Source organism: Neopsephotus bourkii, unplaced genomic scaffold (genome assembly GCF_033783945.1).
Source record: "Neopsephotus bourkii isolate Nb327-2 ecotype Australia unplaced genomic scaffold, CSIRO-AGI_Nbou_v1 NB_973, whole genome shotgun sequence".
In the NCBI taxonomy this organism is placed as follows: domain Eukaryota; kingdom Metazoa; phylum Chordata; class Aves; order Psittaciformes; family Psittacidae; genus Neopsephotus; species Neopsephotus bourkii.
The window spans coordinates 766,520-793,109 of NW_026901467.1; the positions used below are offsets into that span (position 1 = coordinate 766,520).

The 26,590-nt window shown below is 36.8% G+C and overlaps 1 protein-coding gene across 2 annotated transcripts in view; it reads right to left on the reverse strand.

The window, feature by feature from the left end:
- Window positions 1-1,270: 1,270 nt before the first annotated feature.
- The window catches only part of DPY19L1 (dpy-19 like C-mannosyltransferase 1), a 42,620-nt gene continuing 17,300 nt past the window's right edge, over window positions 1,271-26,590 (reverse strand). For both annotated transcript variants that reach the window (XM_061359408.1, XM_061359409.1), the window contains exons 8-23: window positions 23,918-23,975; window positions 20,563-20,654; window positions 18,718-18,817; window positions 17,296-17,373; window positions 15,366-15,452; window positions 13,905-13,964; window positions 13,235-13,315; window positions 12,380-12,481; window positions 11,591-11,662; window positions 10,147-10,196; window positions 9,054-9,078; window positions 6,884-7,003; window positions 5,846-6,020; window positions 5,503-5,602; window positions 4,006-4,131; window positions 1,271-3,151 (exon numbers count right to left, since the gene is read on the reverse strand). In XM_061359408.1, coding sequence (XP_061215392.1) covers window positions 2,995-3,151; window positions 4,006-4,131; window positions 5,503-5,602; window positions 5,846-6,020; window positions 6,884-7,003; window positions 9,054-9,078; window positions 10,147-10,196; window positions 11,591-11,662; window positions 12,380-12,481; window positions 13,235-13,315; window positions 13,905-13,964; window positions 15,366-15,452; window positions 17,296-17,373; window positions 18,718-18,817; window positions 20,563-20,654; window positions 23,918-23,975 — 1,483 coding nt within the window. In that variant the 3' untranslated portion in view covers window positions 1,271-2,994. The remainder of the gene's footprint in view (window positions 3,152-4,005; window positions 4,132-5,502; window positions 5,603-5,845; window positions 6,021-6,883; window positions 7,004-9,053; window positions 9,079-10,146; window positions 10,197-11,590; window positions 11,663-12,379; window positions 12,482-13,234; window positions 13,316-13,904; window positions 13,965-15,365; window positions 15,453-17,295; window positions 17,374-18,717; window positions 18,818-20,562; window positions 20,655-23,917; window positions 23,976-26,590) is intronic.

Below are 26,590 nucleotides of genomic sequence, written 5' to 3' on the forward strand. Positions count from 1 at the left end.
CTGAATTGTAACTGTGCCCACTGTACTGAAGAAACTGCACTCAAAGCTGGCAGTATTTCAGATTCTAACAGACAAACCTGTATGATCCAATATTACTAGAATACAACAGAAACTGTTTTCAGGTACTAAGGTATTCCAGTCCTCCGCCTAAACTATTTCAAGGCCAGCACACTTTTAAAAATGGACCTCCCCGAGTTACAGATTTATTGATTAAGAACTTGAAAATGGAAAAACAACTTTGCTGCGAGCTAAGAAATCTCATACTTCCATTTTCTGGTTCAAGTTGCAGCGATGACTGTAATGTTAACATAATGTTAACTCCTGTGTGTAAAATGTTGTGTTATTTAAACCAAAATTCTCTCAATTGGAATTGAGAGCAAACTACTCAGAGGACAGGAAATCTGTATCATGATATACCCAACTCAAGAATTCCCATGTTTTTTTCCCACAATCATATAAAGCATTTTTTTACTTCATATTTTTCCATTACTAGATTGTGTCATCTTAACATTAGATCACAATAATTATTTGGGTTTAAGACCAGTTCAAAGAAAGGGACAGTGTAGTATCTCTCAACATCAGCTGAAAAGAGCGTCTGGTCATGTACTCACTAACAACAGCCTACCCATCCAGTGAGGAACATCTACTAATGTACATCTGGAGAGGGACTCTTCATTAGGGACTGTAGCGACAGGACAAGGGGAAACGAGCGAAAACTTAAACAGGGAAAGATCAGGTTAGATATAAGGAAGAAGTTCTTTACTGTGAGGGTGGTGAGGCACTGGCACAGGGTGCCCAAGGATGTTGTGAATGCCCCATCCCTGGTAGTGTTCAAGGCCAGGTTGGACAGAGTCTTGGGTGACATGGTTTAGTGTGAGGTGTCCCTGCCCATGGCACGGGTTGGAACTAGATGATCTTAAGGTCCTTTCCAACCCAAACCACTCTATGATTCTATGACCTTTGAACCTTAGCTTCCAAATATTTCTTCCTTCTACCAGTATTTGGGCTTCACTCCTGATTAACAGGATTTAGAAACTTAGAACAAGAGAAAGAATTCTGAGTTGCCTTCCAAGTTCACTTTGCCTGTAAACACGTATTTGACATTTTCTGTTATTTCACATACTGCTGCACTGACATGCCAAATAAAAAGGAGGTCTGGTTTAATTATCAGGGTTCAGCTTCCATCACATCTGCTGTTGCAACTGTATTAAACTTCAGTGTAATTACTAGAAGAGCAGAAACGCAGCATTCATCAGAAACATGAGAACAATTTCCATGTTTTTCTTTTTTATTTAACCACGTAAGTACATTTCAACAGTTGGCATAAACTTCATAAAAATACAGTTCCTTTTTGTGCTGTAACACTAAGTCACAATGTTTATATAAAGATCTCCTCCCCCCACTTCCTTGAATTCAATTAACATTTTAAAAAGTGACTTCCCAAAAGCCCTTTTTGTGATAGTTTCCTTATAGAAATGTTTCCAAAATCTATTCTGTAAAAGTTAAAAAGCTAATGCATTTTCAGCCATTCTCCCTTGCCCTCTCAATAAAACAGATCTCTAAAAAAATAAGATGTCTTAGAATACTCATCAGTTGTTACACTACTACTTTATCATAAGATCCCATTTAGTTGATACTGATACAGACGTGACAGATGCTATTCCTATAGCATCTAATATTGCTAGATGCTAGTAGGGCTAAAAAGACCAGTCATACCAATAGACTGATGTCTGAACCAAAGAAAAACAAGTGAAAACAAAACCAAGACATGAATGATACACAGAGAAACACTTGACTTTAGAAGTAGAATGACACTTGCTGTGATACTTCTCAATGGCAATAACCACACACAAATTCTACCAAGTCAGTTACAGGACTGGGTACCTAGGAAAGTGAATCTTCTATTACCTAGAATATCGGTGTGACACCAAGATGACAGGAAAATTGCACAACCAGTCTAATAGAGTTGGAGCAATTATACCCACAGAACTGACTACATCCATACCACAAACCAGGTTAAATTTCATTCCTCTTTAATGCTGATGATAAAATCCAGGTAGGACCTATTACAGAGGGAAAGAAAATAGGGCATGAATTTTGAAGGTAATTTCTCATCAAGTTAGGCGCTGAAGGTCTAGTTAAGGCAGCGAAGAATTTATTTTAGAATCTTTCTAAGGCTATGACAGATTTTTCCTGAATAAAGCATTTTCCCTTAAAAATGTCATGTATGTTATGCCAGCTTATTCTGAATGCATACGAATGCTAAAAATCCTTGGACACTGAGAAGCTAAACTATTGCTCACTGCAAATATTACCCTTATTAGTCATCTTTTTTAATATCAGTAAGATTCCAAGAACATGCACCTAATAATGAAGTTTCAAGTCTGCCTACAAACTTTTCTCCATTTCAAAAGCAAGCTTAAAAGCATTTGTTAAGTGAACCAAAATGATGTTCTTAATCCTCTCAAAGAAAACATGTATTTCTCTCAGACATGACTAGTGAAACTACGTGACTTTTAAGAGAATTTCTAGTATCACATTGCCCAGAAGGGAGACGGGTAATGCAAGTGACGTGAGAAATGTGATGCCAAATGCTATAGCACCATTCCTTTGTTCCTAGCTGCTAGCACCAAAGCTTTAAACAAACCTGTTTTGCTAAGACATTCTGACAGTCCCATTTCACAATAGCATTGGTTTTGAGAATGGAGTTAACTTTCCATAGCTACTTTTAACTCTTTTTGGATCAGTGTTAAATAAAATGTGCAAACATATAATCATTTGCATAGCAAATCTCAAGGGACTGACCCTGAAATAGAAATCCAAACTGTTAGGTTTAAGATATTTCTATAATCAGAATTCACTTAAAATGGTTAAAAAAAAATAAAACACACATTTTTCCATTTTAAGTCTAGTAGAAAAGGTATTTCTGATTTAGAATTCTTATAGTTACTACTTTAAAAAGCTGAAAGACTGGTGGCTCTTTGTATTGAAATATTATTCCCTTGGAATCTTTAAGACTCTGTAGTTGCTGTTTTCAAATACTGTGAAGAAATATGGCCTGGAATCCTTGCTCATAAGGGTACATAAAGGAACTCTGCCGCTATTAACAGGATCTTCAACATCCCAGATTTCAGGCATACTGCAGCCAGGCCTGAAAAACATATGAATAAGAAAAGAAAAATGAAGAAATGACATCAAAACCCATACAGTTTGGGAAAAAAAAAAAAAAGCCTGCTTTTGTGGTGATAAAGTTATTAAGAATCAATGTGGAGGAGGAAGCTCATAAACCAACTCAAATTATACAATATACATTACCCAGGACCCTTACAACCTCCTTTAAAATGGAGGGTAATGCTTACACTCAGTATTTCTAACCAAAACTCGGGAAATAAAACCACCTTCAAAAAAAGTAGTGGCTCTTTGCTTTTAAGCCAACATCAATTCCCTGCAGAGTTACCTTTCAAAGGTAGAACTGCAGAGAATTTCCTAATTTTGTCAAAGATAACAGCAAAGAAGTAGAAGAGATTCTAAATGCAAACAAAATAAAATAAAAAATCCAAAGTAATCATGTTCTAAAGGACAAAAAGAGTTGGGGAGGAACAGAGCTTTTCCTTAAGGACAGCTTAAATGTGACAAAATTTGCAGTGACAAGCAATGGCCATAATATCTTGGTGCTGGAGCTGTCTTTTATTCTGCACCTTTTATTCATAGTAGGCTTTCATTATACACACACACATCAGTTCTTGCCATCACAATGACTTGTTTCCTTTGTGAATCTCTTATATATTTTACACTGAAGTTTAAAACTACATGCAGCACAGCTTTCAGCTGCACGCAAAGACCATGGGGTTGCTAATGTGGGTAAGTTAATTATACTTATTAATATCTGAACAAAATGTGTTTTGGACACTTTAATAAAGCACAGATCAACACTGCAAAGCTCCAGCGAATCTTGGACTATGTAATTGAGCAGCACCTCATTCTTGTTAGAGAGAGATGACTCACTTTTTTCTGCTTACACACAATGACTCTTCCAGAATGTAGTAATTTGCTCCTAGTTTTATCAATTCTCTTTTTACATCTTTTGCAGGTTTTCGACTGTACATGGAATACACTACTTTAGTTCTGGCCCTTCAAAAAGAGAAATACAGAAGTTAGCTAGCAACGCGGCATGAAAACGGAAGCTCTAACTTTAGGCTGGGCAGGAAGGCTTTTCATTTCACAAGACAACTAGGCTAAAACAAAGTTTAAATTAATAGTGCCATTTGCTTTAACGTGATCATTTCTTCACAAATATGATTACAAGAACAATGTATACACCATTGCAACTTTTTTTTTTATGTAGCAGGAGACAACTTTGTAACAAGATCCATAGTTACTGTGAACAGAAAATGTAAAAATATTAAAGGAATGCATTCCCCATACAATATTCAAGGCTAGGAATGACCTTGCTTGGACTGGAGGTCATCAGAAGAAGTCATCTGCCCAGAGTCCCCACAAAAGGTCATGTTTATCACCCTAATTTGGGCATCTTTAAATGCAGAGTGCAAGCCCTGATGTCTGCCTATGTTGAATCAAGCAAAATCATCACTTATAAACACTGATCCTGCTTGTACTACCCAACTATATCTGCCTTTGTGCAAAGCATGACATCGCTGACTCCTGTTCATTTTCTGACACTGTCTCATCTCTGCTTTACTTTCCCTGAACATTCCCTGTCCTGTATTTTTGTCATAGAGTATTTCAGTTGGAAGGGACCTACAGTGATCATCTAGTCAAACTGCCTGACCAGTTCAGAGCTAACCAAAAGTTAAAACCAGTTAACGACAAAGAACTAAGGACCTAAGGCATGTAAAACTAATCCTCTCCTTTATCCCCCTCTATCTTGTTTTCTTGTTGCATTTTTTGTTTTGTTTGTTGTTGCTTTTAACCAATTTTATGAAATTACCAAAAATAATGCTATGATAAAAAAATAATTAACAAAAGAAATGAATGGGCTTTTCCAATAAATCCATTTAAATTTGGAAAATAAAGTACAAAACTCAGTAATTCCATTACAACATTTCAGTTTCAACTCATCTTAATAATTCAATAATTATATATATTACCATGAAAAAATTGACAACTAAGCACAGAAAGCTGGAAGGAATAATTCAACTGCCTATCTTGAGAAAAAAAAAATCAAGTTTGTCTGCAATATCAGGAGTAACTAGAACGGAGAAAGGATGTAACAGTACACATTAATTTCAATTCCATAATTATAACCTGATTTTTTTTTGCCGGTAGGTTGGAAGCTGTATCATATCCTACAGTATATCCTTCCTGATAAACACAAATCCTGAAGAAACACTGCATGGGTTTTTTCAGTCTGACTAAAATCACAAATAGAATTCTATGGGGTTTGAATAAATCTTACAATACAACATCAAAACATTCCTACTGTACGTCAAAATTAAGAGAGTGAATAGCAAATAAAAAGAAATCTTCAACTTCAAAATTTACCTTAATCCTGCATCTTCATAGTGAGGATGATTTACAACAGGACGAAGTGTAGACAATTTAACACTTGCCATGGTGGGCATTGCTCCTGCAAAAACTGCATCTGAAATACAGAATGAAAGGCATGTTTGAAATGAAGAATCAAGCAGTAAAAGCAGAGAAGCAACCTTCAATATCTTAATGGTAATCCTGTAGAAAAAACAAACCACTAAGAAGGTAGGGTACTCATTAGATAATTAAACATCTAAGAACAGAGATTTAATACATCTTTTTTTCTTGAATGGGTAGAGTAACATATTCATTATGATAGTAAATGGGGAACATCATAAATTATTCAACAGTTTACCTTGTCTGGTATTGACTTTTATCCACTCTAAAAGCTCCTCCTGTGGCAAATTGCTAAATTCTCCCATGATGTTCCACTGAGTTTGAAGGTTTGCTGATCCCTCTATAGCCATCAATGCTAAAATAGCAAAGACCAACGTTTTGGGCTGGATTTTACAGAAGAGCCATCCAAACAACTGAAATGCAAGCATCAATTAATTCTAGACAACAATTCTGCAATGTTGTATGTAGCACAACTCGTTTTTATTTCTCTATAAGAAACCTAACATATATTATAATATGAAACATCTCTGCTATTGCTTCTATGCTAAACTTCAGTGAGATCTCATAACTATTCATATTTACTGAGTATAGGGCATCATATTTGTAATTCTAAAAGCCAAAAAGACAATGTAGCTTTTAAAGTCAAATTCTGCAAGTAAAGATGATTTAATAATGCTAAATGCACTTCTACAGTTTCTATCTCCTATTTACATCAAGAGTTCCTACCTGTAGTACATGGATTAGAGATTATACTACAGATTTCCAAAAACATCAGAAAAGCAGATTTTGGGGATATAAGGTTAATGTTGCTTTATAGCCTACTCTTCCATTTCTTGAACTGAGCAAATACTCATAAATATGTGAAATGAGTAGTTAATTACAAGGCAGTAAGCTGGAAAGAGCTGTGAAAACACAGTGTAAACAGTCAAACAATGTTTGCATAAAATCAATAGTCAATAAAAAACATGCAATGGTACAGAAGTGTAAATACAGTAAAAGCTAGTGAATGACTCCCTGTGCACAAGCTCAATACACAGCATTTCAACGCCTATAATAACAATTGGACAAACTGCATAAAACATTACATTTGCTTTATCTGGGGAGAGGGGCAAACAGAACTTGTGTAACCACATTTCTGAACAAGCAATATAATCTGGTTTATTCTAACTGGTACACTCAGATTCAGCAATTACACATACTGATATTTGCTTTCAGATATATATCTGGGTAACATTAAAAACAGTGAGATAGCTATAGGATTAAAAACAGACCTTACCTGTTTTGAACACACCAAGGAAGCCATAACACATAGATGTGGTGTCAAAAACAGTTTCAGTCTCATGATTAAAATAGCTAGGACACTGTATGCCAACAGCTGCAGTGCATGGTACACCAGCTGCAAAAAAACCCCAACAAACACACAGAAACAGAATATTTGCATACTTTTCATTTGTATAAGGACAAACATTAACAATAAACCCAAAAGAAGCTGAAGAAATGGCTAGCTACGCAGAAGAGTTTAAAACATAAGCAGACAATAACATATGTAACATTTCTTGTATAACCCCTTTATAGAGGCAAAGAGACCTTACCATTTAATACCTAAGATACCTAAGTATGGAATGAAAGAAGCAAATAAAAATCATCCTTGGTAATCACACAATCACAGGCAGCTTTCTTTAGTATTTTCAGAAATGGTTAAACAGCATCAGAGATGTCACCACTCTTAACACTGAACTTAGAACTTCCACAAGTGCTGTGATAAATCAGAGATAAAAGCACTGATTGCAAAAATGGCTCTGATTATCACATTTTGAATGGCATGAGACTCCCATAGCACAAACCACAAATAAACCTGCTGCTAAGAACATTTTACATTGTCCTCACTCACTTGCAAATAACAAAACCACATAAGAGATCTACCATTCAATTATATTTCACAGAATCCTAGGGATGGGTTGGAAGGGACCTTTTTAAAGGTCATCTAGTCCAACTTCCCTGCCATGGGCAGGAACACCTTCCACGGGCAGGGACACCTTCCACTAGACCAGGTGGCTCTAAGCCCCGTCCAATCGAGCCTTGAACACTGCCAGGGATGGGGCAGCCACAGCTTCCCTCTGCCAGTGTCTCACTATCCTCATCATAAGAAATATTTTCATTGTATCTAGTCTAAATCTACCCTCTGATAGTTTAAAACCATTATGCTTTGTCCTATCAAAACAGGCCCTGTTACAGAAGCCTGTCCCTATCTTTCGTGTAAGCTCCCTTTAAGTACTGAAAGATAGCAGTACGTTCCCCCTCTCTTCCCCAGGCTGAACCAGCCCAGCTCTCTCAGCCTGCCTCCAGAACAGAGCTGCTCCAGCCCTTACAGCATCTCCATGAGCTCCTCTGGACCTGCTCCAACATGTGCACATCTTTCCTGTGCTGAGGACTCCAGAGCTGGATGCAGTACATTTTTGGGCATAATTTTATCAAAAGAACCACATGTAGAATCCTTTTCACTATGGCATGTCTCGAAACAGAATTTTAACAACTCATGATCCTGCCCCTTTATTCTGCTCTTGTGAGACCTCACTTGGAGTATTGTGTGCAGTTCTGGTGTCCTCAACATAAAAAGGACATGGATCTGTTGGAACAAGTCCAGAGGAGGGCCATGAGGATGATCAGGGGACTGGAGCACCTCCCATATGAAGATAGGCTGAGAAAGTTGGGGCTGTTCAGCCTGGAGAAGAGAAGGCTGCGTGGAGACCTCATAGCAGCCTTCTGGTATCTGAAGGGGGCCTATAGGGATGCTGGGGATGGACTCTTCATTAGGGACTGTAGTGATAGGACAAGGGGTAATGGGTTAAAACTTAAACAGGGGAAGTTTAGATTGGATATAAGGAGGAAATCCTTTCCTGTAAGGGTGGTGAGGCACTGGAATAGGTTGCCCAGGGAGGTTGTGAATGCTCCATCCCTGGCAGTGGTCAAGTCCAGGTTGGACGAGGCCTTGGGTGATATGGTTTAGAGCGAGGTGTCCCTGCCCATGGCAGGGGGGTTGGAACTTGATGATCTTAAGGTCCTTTCCAACCCCAACTATTCTACAATTCTATGATTCTATGTGAAACCCTGGTAAAGGAATCAGTCTTCTTCTAAGTCTACACTGGGAAAATGAAAAGTCCAGTTCAACATCTTTCTGCATTGCCACAGCAAAAGTCCAAGACCCCTCTCTTGCACTGGCACCCCATCATTAATTAGTATGTTTCTTTTTATTCAACATTCCAGAGTTATTCTGGTGACATACCAGACCCACAGGGAATAAAAGATACTAATAACTTAGCTTCAAATAAACCACGTATCAGCAGACTGGTATTTCACCAAATAAACCACGTATCAGCAATTGGTATTTCAATACTGGAATATCTGCATTAACACACAAATGAAATAGTGTAGAAAAAGAATCTTACCTCACCCTGGTTAAAACGTTCCTCTCTGAATGAAAAACAGAAAACCACATTATTTATGTACTACAGAAGCCCTGGTTTTACCTTAAAGTCATCTATAGCAGCTCTAAACGACTAAGCTAATCCAGTAAGCATAAACCAATGCCTGCACAGATTATGTTTTTTCCCCCTCTATAGCAAGCTTTGAAATACACCGCGCTAATCAGTTAACTATCTTCCTCAATACCTATATCTGTTTGGAAAAATTTGGAAAACTAAGATTATTTTTAGCAGCTTTTTAATTACTTCCATTCATTATTTTATCTATAGAACAGCTTATTTAGAAAATTAAATCTCAGCAGCATAAAACAGGCAGAGCACTGGTACCAAAAGTAGAGTCACTTATTTACCGAGGTACTATATAGATTAATTTTGGATTCTCAGAAGGAAATACAAATGTGAAGAGTCAAAATCAAGTATACTTCTTCAAAAACGTGTGTGAAGACAGGATGCTGAATCCTGCTCCCATCTGTGGAAATTTTGGTAACAGTCATTAGACGATGGAAAGCAGAAATCACAGAAATGGTCAGTGATATGTCGGGGTAATAACTACATTCAGTCAGACAAACTGATTGCTCTTGATCACAGCACAAACAGATGATGCCAAATGGCTGGTAGAGCATGGATTACAGACAGTTAGAAAACAAAACAGATTCGGTTGGGATCCCTTCCTAAAAATGAAACTCAGGTATCTTTATAACCTGGATAGAAAAAAATTAATGGGGAAGAATTTTCATTCACTGATTATAGGAGAAAAGCAAATAGGCACATAAATAAATACTGATTTAGGAAGAGAGCAGAAAAAGTATTACATAGAAAATCTGTGGAGAAGAGGGTTAAGATGTCTAAAACTAAGTTAAGCAGCTAAACTTACTTTTAGACATCCTATAAAAAATACTACATAGAGTATATCCAAACCATTCAGTAACTCAACTATACATAATTTACCTTTCAAAAAGGACCAACATAATGTGGAATTATGAACTATTTATCAGACAGTGAATCAAACTTCCAGCAGTTAATTCAGTTTTACATTGAAAAAGAAGACAATATTTACCTTTCACACTGGCCCGCCTGAGATAAGGACCACGTAAGATGTTTAATTGCCTGAAGAAAACAAGAGCCAACAACAAGTATGAATAAACTTTCAAAAGCATTCTAAAGCTTCTGAAGCATTTTCAACATTTGCTACGTTAAATTACACCTGAGTAATCTCATTTGGAAGATAATGGCAAGAAAAAAGGCATAGAATGTTTTAGTAGAAACTTCTTTTTGAGGATGTTTAATTAGCCAGGCCGTTAGCAGTTATCCCATCTGTTCCTGTATAAACTGTAAGCTGTTTTTACATGGATTATACATAATCAAATTTACAAAAACAGTTATAAACTTCAGTTATAGCACTCATCAGCTTAAGTGACAAAATTCTGGGGGGCACTTAACATCAAAGCAAGTTTTACCACTGACTCAGGACTGAACCTCTGTAGAAATTTATGTAAAGAGAACACAGAAATTTAAGTAGGTATTTTGAAACCCTGCATCTAACTGCACTGGGTTTTCATGGTAAGGTTCTGGTAGCAGAGGGGCTGCAGGGGTGGCTTCTGTGTGACAGAGCCAGCTTCAAAACAGATCTACCAATGGCCAAAGCTGAGCTCATCAGTTGACACTGGTGGTTCCTCTGTTGATAACACATCTAAGAAAAGATAAAAAATACTGTGCAACAGCTTTATGAGACAGCAGTGGGAAAACTGGGAGAGAAACATCCCTGAAGACACCAAGGTTAAATCAAGGAGGTCCAGGTGCCAGAGCAGAAGTTCCCCTGCATCTCTTGGAGACCACAGTGACGTAGGTTTTCAGACTACAGCCCATGGAGGACCATGCTGGAGCAGATGATCACCCTGCAGCTTGTGGAGGACAACATGCCGGAGCAGGTGGACATGCCCTGAAGGAAGCTGAAACCCATGGAGAGCCCAGCTCCTGGAATGAATTGCAGCTCCTGGCAGGAACTGCAGCTCTTGGAGAGGAGCTCACACAGGAGCAGGTTTTCTGGCAGGAGCAGCAATCTGTGAGGGACACACATTGGAGCAGTCTGTCCCTGAAGAACTGTACCCTATGGAAAGCACCCTTGCTGGAGCAGTTCTTTGAAGACTTGAAACCTGTGGAAGTGGCCCACTGCGCCTGGGAAGAAGGGGGTGGGGATGAAGGGAAGCTGGTTTATGTTTGGCTTTTGTTTTTCAGAATCCTAATCTATTTTTAACTGACAATAAATTAAATTCATTTTCCCCAATTCAAGTCTGTCTTGCTCATGACATTAAATCAGTGAGTGAGCTCCTTGTCCTTTTTCAACTTTTTTTTTACCCTGAGGATGGAGAATAAGAACACTGCTTGGAAGGCACCCAGCCACCACATTAACTTCTTCCCATCTCAACGTATCTAATGATGCCTTCAAAGCAATCAGAAAAGTGAACTGAAGGTAAAGATAATTCATTAAAACAATCACTTACCCTTTTGATGATTACCCCCAAAACAACCAGAACAACTGGCAACAGCAGAGTCTTTGTGTACCTTACTGGAGTCTATGATGGAAATAAACTGCATTAATTGCTTCCCTTTCACCTATAATCACTTCAATAGTAATTTTAAAGAAAACCATATAGAGTTCTTCCTTCAGTAATATGTAAAATTAAATATACAGCAAGAACAAAGCAAGCTTAAAGAAATTCAAATCACACCAGAGATCATAGCACTACTAGAGTCATTACCAATTATTCCCAGTTCTCTGGCAAGCCATCCAAAGATTGAAAAGCAGTTGTATCTCATCTGAATTTGAGTGCTATGTGTTGAAATTTAGACTGCTTATAGGTTATGCCTATCTAGATACTGACGAACGAAGAAAAGTCTACTAACATTAAACTAGGATGCTTTTCTGTAATCTAAAACTACCACACAAGATCTTTGCAGCTCTCAGTTCATTTTCAAGATATTTTAAACCAGGTCCTGACAGCCCCATCAAATCTGAAGTAACCTTTCATACATCCCTGAGCAAGCACTTCTTTCATACAAACAAACACAGTTCTTAGATCCAAAATCAAAACTCAGTTTTGGTTTTACTTCATTTAGAAGAAATCAAACCAGTTAAATTTAGCTTAAGTCCAATAATTTGTCTAATTTCATGACTAAGTACTTGAACTTACGATGGCAGTAGGAGGTTATGGCTCTCAGATGTTTTAAGTTATGAATTAAGATAGAACAAGAAGTTCCCTCTTCCATAATCATCTATTTGATCTAATTACCTCTTTTTCCATGAAGTCAAACTCTGCAGCACAAGTATACATTAACGTATCAAAATCCTTGTAGCCAATAAATTTAGATTTCAATATGTTTCCTATGTGAGCCTGGTAGGATACACAGGTAGGAGGGAAGAAGAAAGAAAAAAAAGATGTAGTAAGCAAAACCTGACCTGTATTCCACAACAAAGTACTTTAAATATATATGAGAAACATTTTTAATTAGAACAGAAGTTTGTGTCATTTACAACATTATTATAGGAACACCAAAAATCTATTAAATGACATCTTTGAGTGTAACACAGTTTGGACTGTGTTAAGTAAAAAGGAGAAAACAGCGTAAAAAGGCTGTTACCATTGCAACTGGGTTCAACAATAATTATGCATACTCCTATTTTAAGGTACGAGCTTCCCATCTTTTGCCCCTGATGCATATCTGTACACAGGCTTTTAGCAGTAGCATCTGACAATAAAGAGGCTGAAGTGAAGCAAGGAGCCCTAGTTACAACAAGGAATTCAAAAGCATCTTAAAAATTAGCTTCAGAGGAAAGTGAACTAAGAAATTGAGTAAATAAATAAAGGTGTAGGTAGAAGATATCCAAAATAAAGCTCTCTAAATCCGGATTTAAAAACAAACACACCAGAGTGTTTTACTAACACATGACTAAAAACATTTGCCTTTATACAAACTGTAGTAATAACACCTAAAAGTAATAATATATAGCAAATGAGAAAGCAAATATGCAATCCTCCCATTTATGCAATACAAATCTTGGGATTTCAGGAAAGTGTATCAGTAAGATGCCAATTCAGAGTTAAACATTTTTTGGAAGACACTAAACATATACTCAGATAACTTACATCATCAGCTATTCCAAACACTAAGGAAGTTAGGGATTTCAAGGTGACTGTCCCAAATAACCAGGCACATCCTTCAATAACCTTAAAAAGAATATATATATATATATTCAGAATGAAATTAACATGTCTCAACAAACTTCTAAAAAAACATTCCCTTTTTTCAAAAGGCTCACTAAATTTAGCTACTAGTTACAAATTCCCCTATGTTGTCACCAACAAACACAATCATTCCTAACCAAATACACTCCCCAAGCTTCAGTACTCTGGGGTGTTTTAATGGTTTATTTGTATTTCCTATTACAGATGAAATAATGTTGTGCAACTGATTTATATTATGGCTCTACTGCTGCACACAGCATTGTAGCAGAGGTGGTACCATAGTCAACTTTAAGTAGGACAGCCTAACTCTCACTTCTGTTTCACACACACCAGTGTGTAGGGATTACTTCTCACAATAGGCTCTCCATATTATCAGGCTGTACGACTCTGGTCATTCAAATCTCTGGAGGAATTTGCTGATTTATAGTACTTTCTCAAGATCATCTCAAGTTAGAATTTGAAGAAAGTATAAAGCAAGTATCTACAGTTACTACTAAACCAGAAGTCTTTCCTGTATTTCACTAAAACAAAAAGCCATATTCTGAAATTCAAAATATAGGATATTCCTTACCCATACATAGATTTCTCTTCTGCTGCTTTTCAAGACTTTTGGACTCAATTCAAGAATTCCCTAATAATAAAAAATCAATGTACATTTTCAGGTATCATATAGTAACAAAATATTCCAGTACCCTGGATGAGAGTTTTTTTTCTGTTTGTTGTGCCACACAGCTATTTATTAACTCCCCCTACATAATTAATACAAACTAAATATGAATATATAATATCCTGATTTCATCCTGCACTGGCAAAATACACTAAGATAAAATCTCTTACTGCAGTTTATATACAATTAATGGAAGACTATTCTACTCCTTAACGAGTATGATTCTGTATTACAGAGTTTTAAGCTTCTTTGAATCAAAGCCGATGGGAAACTGAATTACATATGCTGTTACAGCCCAACCTTCTTGGAGAGGCAACAGGAATCAGAAATGGAGACGATTTGTAGTATGCTAAACTAGATCTGTCCACACAATCTTATCTCCTATTTCCTATGTACATAAATCCATTAAGAGAACCTATAGGAAACTGAAAGAGGTTGAGAGTTGTTATTTGTATTTAAGGAAAAATTAAGATAATGAATTATTAGATGAAGAGCCTTCAGTGAGTAATTTCACTAACAGGGTAGTATGACTCAGCAGTGTTGAACAGTCTTGAACCAGTTTTCATCATTTGTCCTGTATTTCTGTTTTAACAATCAGTAAAGAAGCATTTAAACTGGTCCTTGCTTATGTTCTTGTCTCCCAATTACTCTGGTCAAGAACACATACGTGATAAATTTTAAATTTCTATAAAAACAGGAAAAATATAATAACAAGAGAACTAAGCCTGAAGCAGCTCTGAAGCCAGGCTGAGAGAACTGGGCTGGTTCAGCCTGGAGAAGAGGAGGCTCCTTAAGGGGAGACCTTACAGCAACTCCAGTGCCTAAAGGGGCTACAAGAAACCTGGAGAGGGGCTTTGGACAAGGGCCTGCAGGGACAGTACAAGGGGAATGGCTTTAACCTGACAGAGGGGAGATTGAGATGAGCTCTTAGGCAGAAGTTCTTCCCTGTGAGGGTGCTGAGGCGCTGGCACAGGGTGCCCAGAGAAGCTGTGGCTGCCCCATACCTGGCAGTGTTCAAGGCTGGGTTGGACGGAGCTTAGAGCGACCTGCTCTAGTGGAAGGTGTCCCTTCCTGTGGCAGGGGGTTGGAAATGTGTGAGCTTTAATCTCCCTTCCAACACAAGCCATTCCATGACTCTAACATTAACTTAATTTCTCTTATGAAGAGGTCTTGGTATAAATACATGGGGTTTTTAATTAGTATTTACCCATTCATAAACTATCTTGTAAGTATAATTCTGTTTCTCATGTGAAAGATTTCTCAACTATCTGGTAATGCAGCAGTTTCACATTTTATATCAACACATACATAACAGTACAGCATTACAATCTTAGTGTGTTAAATGAGGTTTTTTTCTCAACTTACCCAGATAACTACTAAAGATGCAGCATAATATGATGTCAATAACATTGAATTACCAAACATCAGAATAAAACACACTACAAGAGCTACCTGAAAGACAATAAAAATAATTAGATTTAAAATAGAAAAGGTTAGAACTGCCCAAGTATAACATTTACCCTGTATCAACAGCTTTCAATTTAAAGACACCAACTTCACAGCAAGTGCAAGCCTGATACTCCAGTGTACAGAACTGGTCTGTAAAAAATTGTTATAAGGACTTCATGGCAACAGGTAGCCAAATGTAGATTATTATGCTAACTTATATTTTAGAAGTATTTAAGAGACAAAAAGACTTGATCGTAAGACTAGCTCACCCTACATGATATAACAGCTACAGTTTTGAAGTTATTCCTAACATACTCAGTAAATGACAGTATTATTTCTCCATCCTGTTTGTTATCTTTCAGAATCCTGCCCAGACACAGAAATGGTGAACAAAATGTTTGTTGTCTTCTTTCTTCCAAACCGAGAAGTATATATTTAACATATACTCTTCACCAAAGGCAAGGAAGCAGCACTCTGATTATACACACTTAATTATATGAGGTTGAAAGTCAAGGCTGATATACATTTTTTATCTGTCATCCTCATCTACTGTGCTTTCTTTTTAACAGAAAGCAAGCTGAATTACATTTTCTGTCTTGGAGAGTAAAATCAATGATCAATCTGTCTTCTACACAGAGGACTAAAGAAAAAGAATGTAGTTACTTTTGAAATATGCAAGCTTTTCTCTTCCCCTCCTGACATAGGCTTTCATTTTCCACACAGAAGGGGGGGTGACTGCAAAAACTAAAACCACCACAAAACACAGACTGGCAGTGTACACAGCCTCATTAAGCTTTCTCTGTGATATAACCTAACTGCCTAGCTAACTGAAAAGTGGCTTTTTATGACACTTTGGCACCAAAAATATGATACAGCTATTGACATAAGTGGAAAGGCTTAAGTATTTCATCCTGCTTCTGTCAGAAGATTATTAAACTGAGATGATTATTTGCAAGTTTTCTTGGCAAATTTGACTGGGAACAAGCATTTGGTGTTCCAGGTTTATGTCAGAAAGATATAAGAACTTGCCACTTCCCTTATTTTATCATTTCCTGTATTTCAAAATACATTTGAAAACGTATGAAATACCATTTTGCTCAAAGCTTTTCTGTGGTAAACATTCTCTTTCTGCTGAGTTTACAAGTAATCTCACTTTAAACAGCAAAACTTGTAGTAAAACTTGTGATTATCTTAATCTTAAGCCTGAAAATAAGATAATTATACAGAAACTTGCATACTTTTTACTTATGTTCCCTTGCTTTCTCACCCATGTATGAAAAAATGGTTTTCCCTCAGACTAATAGTTTATCTTCTTTGTCCTCCTTTCTAAACATCTCCCCAGCCACAACACCTCTGAATGGTCAAGACTACAACAGTCTTCCAAGTCCAGTTTTAGTTGGGGTTCTTCATCCCCAGTGATAAAGAGTGTATTCTCTAATTTTGACTTAATAACACCTTATTATCTCGTTTCTGCTAACATACGGCCTGAGATGAAAGCTGCCTTTTTTACCTTTCTACCTAATTACTTGGTCTGTTTTCCAGTGCATTGCTTGAGGCAGTATCTTCAAGTCCATGAACAGAGAGAAAGGAAAGAAAAATATTTCTACATATCTTTTAGGTTGGCAGGCTTTCTGGAGTTCAAAAACTCCTGTGCACCACAGGGATCCTAGTTTCTAACACTGTGATATAATTATGCATAAGATCAAATATTCATATACAGGCCCCTCCATCCCTTATTATTGTATCTTTTCAACCACCTTGCAACTAAGGAAAACACTGCAGACAAAAAGGGTCTTTTGGTGTTCTGACCTACTTGAGGGGATTTAACTTTTTTAAAAAGCATTACCATATGAGCAGTGAGTATCTTCTGTAATTTGCAGGAGTCAATATAACCCATAATACACACAGCAAACAATGAAGCTATCTAGAATCAAAAGTGAAAGAGAAGTTAAAACAATCTGCAGTGGTATACACATTCATACAAAAATGAAAGATTATTGAAACAATCATTAGCTATTCATACTGAAAAGAGATTTAGTTACTCAAAGAATCATTAACTTTGTTTGCTACTTATTTGCTAAGTACTTATAAAAACCTAAGTCACCAAAACCCAGCACTAAAACATCATCTTTCACCCTTAGATGTAAAAAAGCCAACCAACCAAAACTCCCCAACCAACCAAAAGAACCTTTCATCAACATTTTTTAGCCTTAACTTTTCAGCAAAGTACAGGAATACCCATAATTTGCTGCTGAGAAAAATGAGAGTGATTGATTAGACAGCTTAGTTGTTGTGAATGCTCTGTCCCTGGCAGTGTTCAAGGCCAGGCTGGAGGGGGTCTTGGTTGACATGGTTTAGTGCGTGGTGTCCCTGCCCACAGCAGGAGGGTTGGAACTAAATGAACTTAAGGTCCTTTCCAAACCTAACTTACTCTATGATTCTACTAAAAGCCACCTAGGAAATTAATGACATTATGAATCTGCAATTTCAAATTTTAGGCCCAGCATTTGAACACATTACAGTGATAATTTTTACAGAATTTAATGGCTTCCTCTTCTGCAGTTAGAAAACTTTCATATCGCAGCATATATTGATTGTCCAAAGCTGTCAACTCAAGCCAGGCAACATCCAAGTAAGACAGACAAATGAAAAGGGATGGAGACATAGACAGATTTCAATCAGTGGGCTGTATTTCAATCAGTTTGAACACTAAGAAAGTGTGCTATATGACAGTAGCCTTCTGTGCACATTAGCATTTGCTGTATTTCAACACTTGCTAAAGTTATCTCAACTGTTTAAACTCTCAGACACTAATATTATGCCACGATTGACAGGCTCATTAAAATTAAATAGGAAATCATGCAAAATCATGCCAGATATTACATGCCATGCAAACATTGCTCCATTTAAAAATTTAGAACAGCCTAAAGAGATCCAAGATCGATACCTTTTTTATTTCTGTACTTCAATATACTAAGTTTGTTCTTGTTCTGCACTTGTTCTAATACACTGATCTCAGGCTGGTGGCTGCTTTTAAGGGGAAAATAAATTTTCTGCTCCCAGAACCAGAATGCTGAGTGGTGTAAATGGTCAATTTTTAAGTTTCAGACTAGGAAAATATTGATGCGCTAAATGGTGTGAATCTTCCCGGAGAGGAAAAATGATATCTGGCTAAAAGGAAAGCATCCGTATAGTTGTGAATCCAGTGGCTGTCTGTCCATGACAGTCAATTTACCTAGATAAAATAAAGAGGTGAATATAATCTTACCTGTGTTAGGAGAACAAACTGAGCAAACTGCCAGGGAAGCATGAAAAAGATATTAGAAACACACAGTGCAATCAAGCTTCCCGTATTAATATTCGGAATCCTTGGGAAAAAGAGACAGAATAGGCATCAGTAAGTAAAATTACACAGGTGTTTGCACATTATTGAAAAGTACAATTGAGACTGCAACAAAACCAAAGTTACCTTGGAACTTAGCTAGTAATTGTGATCAACCACAAATAACACTGCTCAAGTAAATTTAATATCCATTCTCCATCAGTTTCTAAAAATAATAGTTCTGATGCTTAACATTTCTTAACTATTAAGTCCCTCATTACCAAACAAGCCTTCTCCTGGAAGCATGCAATACACCAGGCCAACCTATGTAACTTGCCACCGTCCACCTACAGGCATGTCACCACCATTCCGATTTCAGCTGGGATCATAACTGCTCTCAGAACAGTCTGCATTTGAAAGCAATTTCACTCCTCTGTCTCCCATTTCTTCCATATTTACATATCTTTTTCAGCATCTTTTACAAAGCCTCAAGATTAACTTCTATTGGAAGTCATGCTGGGCATGAGTCTAATGCATTAAATAATACATTATATATATGTGATACAACTGATAGGAATAATGGAGAATATAAGTTCTAGTCTCTGTTCCAAAGATAGTTGCTATACTTCATTGGAATACTGCTATACATTAAACAGAGCTGCTCTTGACGCAGGAATTGTAACTGAGAAACAGGAAGTTAAAATGTTTTATCCCTTCTTTCGAACCTTGCTCTGAAATGCTTAGATTAATATCTACTTCTCATCAATATGCAAGCCCAACTACTATTTATGTACCGAGATGTGAAGAACAGAAGTGACTATCTAATCCAGAAGTGTCATAATTATAGGTATAGAACGTACGTGCTCTGACCACCTAACTTAAAGTGTAACTTCCTCAGATTCTGTTTGACCTCACAATATAGCATTAAATGAACAGATATGACATCTAGCAATCCCTCTACAAATCCTCAAAATATTTTTCTACACAGTATGTAGCTTTCCCTCACCTAAAAACCACAAATTAGTGACAACCAGGAAATATTTTTGGTTTAATCATCAATAACTACAAATCAGTATGAGCTAATAAAGGAAAAACAGGGGCTACAAGTACAATGTTCATCTAAATCATAAATATTTTGCAAATCTGATGCAGTGGAGCTGGTGGAAAAGCCCTCAAGTATTAACAATCATGCTTATTTTTCAAAACAGAGGCAAGACAATAACGCAATCACGCTGCAAGCCAGAAACAAGGGAAAAGCAGGGCTAAGAACTCAAGAGCATCCCTGCATTAATGTAATTAGGTTGCTCTAATCATTGAACTAGTTAATTAGACTAGTTAGTCAGAAAACTGTACAAACATACTAGCTTATGAGTGCCTATAGCATTCTCTGTTGCATAGCACAGGCGTATTCTAGAGTGCAACCAACATACCACTCTCCAAGAGGCACAAAACCAATTGATGGAGTATCAGCTTGTTTCTCATGGGAAGGAAGTGACATCAACCAAACATTCTGATTTTTAGTTTAGACACGTATTTGTCAACACAGTAATTCTGATTTTTATTTTAATCATGTCTTCAAGTTGCAAAGTTTTTCCTTTTAATAAGTGAGTAATATGACTGCAGTTCTACTGGTGCAGCGTCTGCAATGTAACAGCCACAGGAAAGTTTCTATGTTAATAATATCATTGCTATAGCACACAGAGGCACTTATATAAATGCATTTAAATAAATGTCTTATTACATTCAACATTTTAAATAACTGTAAAGAGCTACGTATAAATTGAGAAGTACCTGAGGATATAGGTCAAGAGCAACATCTGAAGCACAAGGAATGGGTATGAGAAACTTTCACGAAGAGGTGGAGTCCACATGACACGAGTGCACTAAAAGTAAGAACTGGGTTAGATGATAACAGTTGCTGCTACGTTTCCATAAAACAATGCATTTGTATATCAGAAAGATGGACCACAGATACTTCAATTAAAAACAAACAAAAAAATCAAACAAAAAAAAACCCCACAAGCTACATCAGATTTTGCTCACAAACTTAAAAAAAACTCAAGCCAGGAAGCATAAAAGAGAAGGAAAAAGGAAGCGGCTTCCAGACTTGAGGTCTCTGATGCTCTGTTTAATTAAAATAGATCACTGCTGTTCCAAAATTAAATGTGGCAGCTAGAGAACATCCAAGAAAAAAGCCAGAACAGCAGCTGCTTGTCCCTGCTTCTACTGAAACTAACTCACTCAAGAAATGAAAACCATTCTCCAAATTCAGGCAGTTACTTGCCACACTTAGACGGAGAAAGTGTGTGGAGAGAGGAAGTATAAACCAACATACTCTTCATTATAGGTTATAAATATTTCACATTTCTACTAATAAAAGCACAGGAAGTGTAATATCCAAAGCTGCCCTCCAAAAGTATGCAGGTAGAATTTAACACATGAAATTGAGCTCTTAAAGAGCTCTTAAGCTCTTAACTTGCATACTTTGCTTTTTAACCCTAATACAGCAAAGCATAATACAATGAAGTCAACTAAAAAGCCTTTTTTTTTTTTCCATTAATTTCTTGAGGTTCATGGCAAATGGCTCAGCTATAACTATTATCTTCATTGTTTATATTCAGCTGTACGTAAAAAGTGCTTGCATATGGCACTGACCATCAAAAGCATAATTACAACTTTACAGAACAACTCTGACATACAAACAAATGTGCTTGAAATGGTTAGCAAAAGATTTGTACTAACAATTAGAAATAGGTTCTTTACAACTACAAGAAAAAAAAAAAAAGTCGTTCAACTTAACATGAACCCTAATGAATCTATGAAATCTTATACAATATTGATGCCAGGATGTTTCTTCTCCTTCACTTGCTACAATCTTAAAATCACTTTTTAAAATGCTGTTTTACCTAGGAGGTCACTAGAACCAACATGATACCATTCCTTCCTTACTGTCTTGCTATTTCACAAATACATTAAATGAACAGTGTAAAATAAATGCAAAGTGCAGAAGCTCATCACATGAATCACAGTCCTTGCTGTCTAAAAGCACTCTCTGTAAAAGTTGCATCAAGATTACCATTAAAATTAATCTTTCATAAACATATATACTAATATGCTGCCTCCGGCTGACTGCACAGATGTGGTTATTTAATATTATTTTCATTAGCAGTAAATATAATGATGATTATTCTAAAGCAGTCTTTTTGATTATTTTTCAAGACTATAGCAACATTTCATTTACCGAATCTTTCAATACTGGAGGAGATGAAGACAGGAAAGAAATGATGAGCATATAAAACCATAAAAAGGAAGCATTTCCTTAAAAGTGGATTGACTAATGTAGCCCATTCTTCTATGGGCTATCATCTGTGGATGATTTATCAAGGCTGTAAACGAACTTTGCTGCAGGTATAAATACATCAGCTCCATCTAAGCTTGAAATCATTAAAACACAGTAGCACAAGCACAACACAAATAAACACATACTGCCTTAAGATCATTAGCTCGATGCCAGAAGGCTAACCACTTCTACACAGCATTAGATCCGAGATGCCTAGACTTGCAGATCAGGCTTACTCATGTTGCTCAGTCCTATCCTTCCAGAAAACAAAAGCAAATTTTCAGCGAGTGGCTGAGCATCACTGTATGTGCTGCTGAACCACACGCAAGATGACTTCCACAATGAAAGAGTTAAATAAAACAGCTTTCTTATATAAACACATGTGCATGCATACCCCTCATGTGATTCAACAAGTATGCACAATGAAGCCAGACCACAAGTACACGTAGTAACATAATTCAATATGCACAACATCAAACAACTGATCATTAACTGCAGTACAAATGCAAAGAGCCAACTGAAATCGGACACTGCACCTCTGTAAGTAGGTAAGTATTGCTCTGTAAGAGTAATAGCTCTCCAGAAATCCATACAGCTGAGCCTGAATCAGTGTCATCCTACTTCAGCTCCACCTAAGCCCAGATGCCATCTGTATAGAGCTATGCAGACCTAATTTCATGCCATTCTTCAAAATACACACATTAACTGTGTTTTTCCCCCAAGTCATCCATAGAGATGAGCTCTCCTACAGTCTCCTATGGATGAGAACTGCCTGTGAAGTAAATGCTTCCCTTCATTATTGCTACCACTACCTTTGCAGTTTTCAACTTGCTCCTTCCTGAAGTTACATTTTATCACCTTTACAGGCTTGGCAAAACAGTGCCTACTCAGTCAGTATTTCCTAGCAAAGGACAAAACATTCACTTAACTTCAGAATGCCATTAAGAATGGAAAACCCCCCAAAAACTTTGTATTTAGCCTCTTACAGCACTAAAAAAACAGTGTAGAAACTGTAACATTTAGCTGGTCTGGACCTGACAAATAAAATGCTTGAGTGATGGAAGATATTTAGAGAAACGTATTTCAAATTAAACTTAAAATTAAAATAGCTATTTCATCATACACATTTTTGTTTCATAAGCAAACTATCAAAGTTCACTATGAATAGAAGCATCTGTGATTTTGTTATGGGCAATTTCATATTCTTCCTACTCAGTCTTCTGTCAAGTTCAGCTCAGTAAAGAAAACAAATCATAAATTTAACCCTTAGCAAAATCATAAGGTAGCTCGTTTCCAGCTAGAAAATCTTAACACTACAGCTGCATGTTAAATAAAATAGAACAAATATTTATATACATTTATATATACAAAATTAACATTAAAACCCAGAAGCACTGCTTAAGTGTATCAGAATAAAAGCGTGAATTTTCTTCCAAAGTATGAAACAATGACATGACAGGGAGACTGGGCCACAGGGAGATGTTTTAAATGATAGTTCTGTTTGGTTTTTATCTGTAATGCAGCTTACTAAAGAAGTTTAGCACTGGAATTCTCTCTCTCTCTCTCTCTCTCTCTCTCTCTTTCTCTCTCTCTTTCTATATATATATACAGTTTCTAAATGCTGTGTATCCTGGCTATAATATACCAGTACTGTATTTATTTGCCCTTTTGCTTGTGTGTGTGTCAGCACTCATGTGCTATACAGTTTTGGGTTATAACAAATAACCAACATCATTATCTTTAAGGAAATGAGAATTAGCTTAAAGGAAAGAAGAAAGGAGGTGGTGGTTGCAGAGGGAGACCTACCTCTCCATGGTTGAAAAAGAAACATGCCACAGTAACAAGGCCTCCTAGACGGCTCCCACTGTGGAAAGAACAGAGAAAACATGAAGCAACACTTACGTACAGCTAAGTCTACTGGGAGGGATGCTTTCAAGCATCAAGGGAAAGCAATATATACAATATGAAAATACCAGTTAGCAAGATAACGTTCATTTCAGAGCAGATCATCAGCTCTTTTCTGCAGAACAGCAATTTTAATGTCAATAATTTTGAAAATAGTTATTCCATTCCCCACTAACTTTGCTTTAAATCATTACAACTTGTGCTTCATCTGCTGCACCCAGAGCTTGGACTTGAAAGTGCCAAACTTTCCTCTTTTTTTTTTTTTTTTCCTAAAAACCAGGCAGTATAAATGGAGTATTTCTTCCCTTGCAGAAAACTTTGAAATTTACATGCTCAGACCAAGACGGAATTTTGGTCTGTATCCAAGACTATGTTAACTTAATCAAATCAAATATGTTCAAAAACATATTTAATTAATTCATGACACCGTCAACAAAAGATACGATTTAACTCTTACGTGAGACACTGTGATGTTAACATGAGAAAGTTTTTTAAGCCCCTGAGGATTTTTAAATGTTTCTGAAGCAATCAAATTCACCTGCTGAATAATTAGCACCATGGAGTCACCACTAAAACCAAAGATATTACATAGATACACCTCACCACAAGACAGCCTTAGGTAAGGTACCTGTTTATCTGATTAGATATGTATTTACTCATGTCCTCTGATAGAAAGAACATTTTGTTAAAGAACAGGTGCACTACTACTATGAATGACAGCATATACAAATAACCCTCAGATCCTTCCAGATCCTTCACCTATCACCAGTACACAGATTAAACAGAATCAGTGAGTTCTGGGTGCAAAACCTGTAGGTTAAAGATACCAACTGTGTGCTAAACAATCTCTAAGAACTGTGCATTCTTGCACATCATGCAACGCAAAGCTTTCATTTCAGGGATTTTAAAAGCATCCACACTGAAGCCCAAAATGACTAAAAGAATGAGCTTGTTTTTAAATATGTTAGTCTCAGAAACAAAACAAACTAAAAAAATAGGGAAAAAAAAACAAACCCAAGCACCCCAAACCAGAAACAAAATTCAACGTCCATGGTAAAGGTTAATATTGTGATAAAACCGTGAAGCCCAGAATACAAAGGTCTTGTTTGTATTATGAGTGCTTCAGAGATAGCAGCCTTTATAAGGAATCACTGTTTTGTCACATGAGAAAAGATCAGCAAATGTAAAGCACACAACAGGCAAATGAACCTCGCCGGTATCTTTTCCAGAAAGGGAAGTGAATGGAGCCTGTTTCACAGAGGGTTATGTATAGTGTTTAGTCAGACCGGTTGTCTTCTAACAGTGCAATGCTACCCCTTACATGAGACAGTAGTTATGCCTTTCTACAGCAGTATAAAGGTAACTGTTTCCACTGAAACTCCCACACCATGCTACAAATGGTGAAGTCCATGCCCTTCAGTTGGAACCTACTTGCCCCATGTTTAACAGAGAATAGTCCAAGTTTAATACATAGTATTCTTAAAAGAAGTGAAAACAGTTATGCTTTGTGCAGTAAGAGTGACCTCTGGAATAATGAAAGAGCTGGTCTTTCAGTCCCTCTGTACAGTAAACTGGAGCTTAAAGTCATCTGGGGAAATGCTGTAATTCGTTGTTGATAAACACGCAAGAAACAAAATATTGGAGAAGTACTGTCAGAAGGAAATATAGGAAATTTTCTCCAGACACAGTATTTGACAATCTGCTTAAGTATTTTGTCCCCTGACTACCAGAATAGAGGGGCAGGGAAGGTTGGGGGGGAGGCAGAATCTTACAACTGCAAAAAGTACCTATCATTCAAATGCCATTATTTTGCCCATAAAAAAAATAATAAAAAATGGCTTGAGTTCTCACCATATTGCTTCAGTTATCTTAACAAAGAATGCTTCAGAGCTTGAGACTAACTTGCACTATGTCAGATTTTAAAGTGCATTTCATAACCATAGACCATACACAGAGTGCTAGGGCAGGGACATACTGTATCTGGCAATCTTCTAAGCTTGTGGGGAAATTGGTTAAGTTCTACAACAAAGAAGTAGTCCTACAAAAGCACCTAGCTTTCTGCTAGTGTAACTCTTTCCACAAGCTCATTATGGAGTACAGTGAGCACAGATGTGAGAACACATGCTAGCTTAGAAAAGAATGACAAGAAACTCTCCTACCACCTTCCATCACTAGTCAAAGTTGCAAAAGGGCTAAAAGCAAACACAGGCTGTAACAAAAAGATCACACATTCTATGAATATATATAAAAAAGAAAAAAAAAGAAAAAAAAACCCAACAACAAACCTATCCCACAATTATGTAAACTTGAAATGATAGCTGCTAATGAGTTCGGAAATAAAGAGAAATATCAGAGGATGGTTTACCACCATCAAGTAAGTCAGGCCATGAAAAGCCTTTCAAAATGCATTGCAGAAACAAATCAGCTTTATGAAGAAGACTTATGCCGGTTCGCAAAATTACCTACTCCAGTGTAGTAGAATGGAATTACTTCAGATTCAGTTATTTTACTTTTCACACCTTACGGAAAAAAGTAAATGTTCTGTCTTTCCTTTGACTAAGAGGAACCTTAGTG